This window comes from Myotis brandtii, unplaced genomic scaffold, assembly GCF_000412655.1.
Source record: "Myotis brandtii unplaced genomic scaffold, ASM41265v1 scaffold139, whole genome shotgun sequence".
In the NCBI taxonomy this organism is placed as follows: Eukaryota; Metazoa; Chordata; class Mammalia; order Chiroptera; family Vespertilionidae; genus Myotis; species Myotis brandtii.
Window position 1 is genome coordinate 101,703 of NW_005354965.1, and position 269 is coordinate 101,971.

The 269-nt window shown below is 69.9% G+C and overlaps 1 protein-coding gene across 1 annotated transcript in view; it reads right to left on the reverse strand.

The window, feature by feature from the left end:
* The window catches only part of LOC106725148, a 5,499-nt gene extending 5,321 nt beyond the window's left edge, over positions 1-178 (reverse strand). Inside the window, exon 1 of the mRNA XM_014535192.1 lies at positions 4-178. Within this exon, the coding sequence (XP_014390678.1) occupies positions 4-139 (136 nt within the window). The 5' untranslated portion in view covers positions 140-178. The remainder of the gene's footprint in view (positions 1-3) is intronic.
* Positions 179-269: the final 91 nt, after the last annotated feature.

Here is a 269-nt window from a genome sequence, read left to right on the forward strand (position 1 = left end):
AGCAGCCGTAGCCCACGGGCGAGTAGGTGCTGCCGTAGCCGCAGCCCACGCTGTAGCCCAGGGGGTACCCGTAGCTGCCCCAGTAGCAGCCGGGGAAGACGGCGCCCGAGAAGTTGTCGAAGTGGCCGATGCAGTTCATGCTGTCCGTCTGGCTGTCCGTCTGGCTGTCTGTCGGTGGAGCTGGAAGAGGAGGCTGTGCTGTGTGCCGGCTGCCCAGCCGCCTCCCTTATATCCGCCGGCGGGGCGGGCGGGGCCGGAGCGCCAGCCGC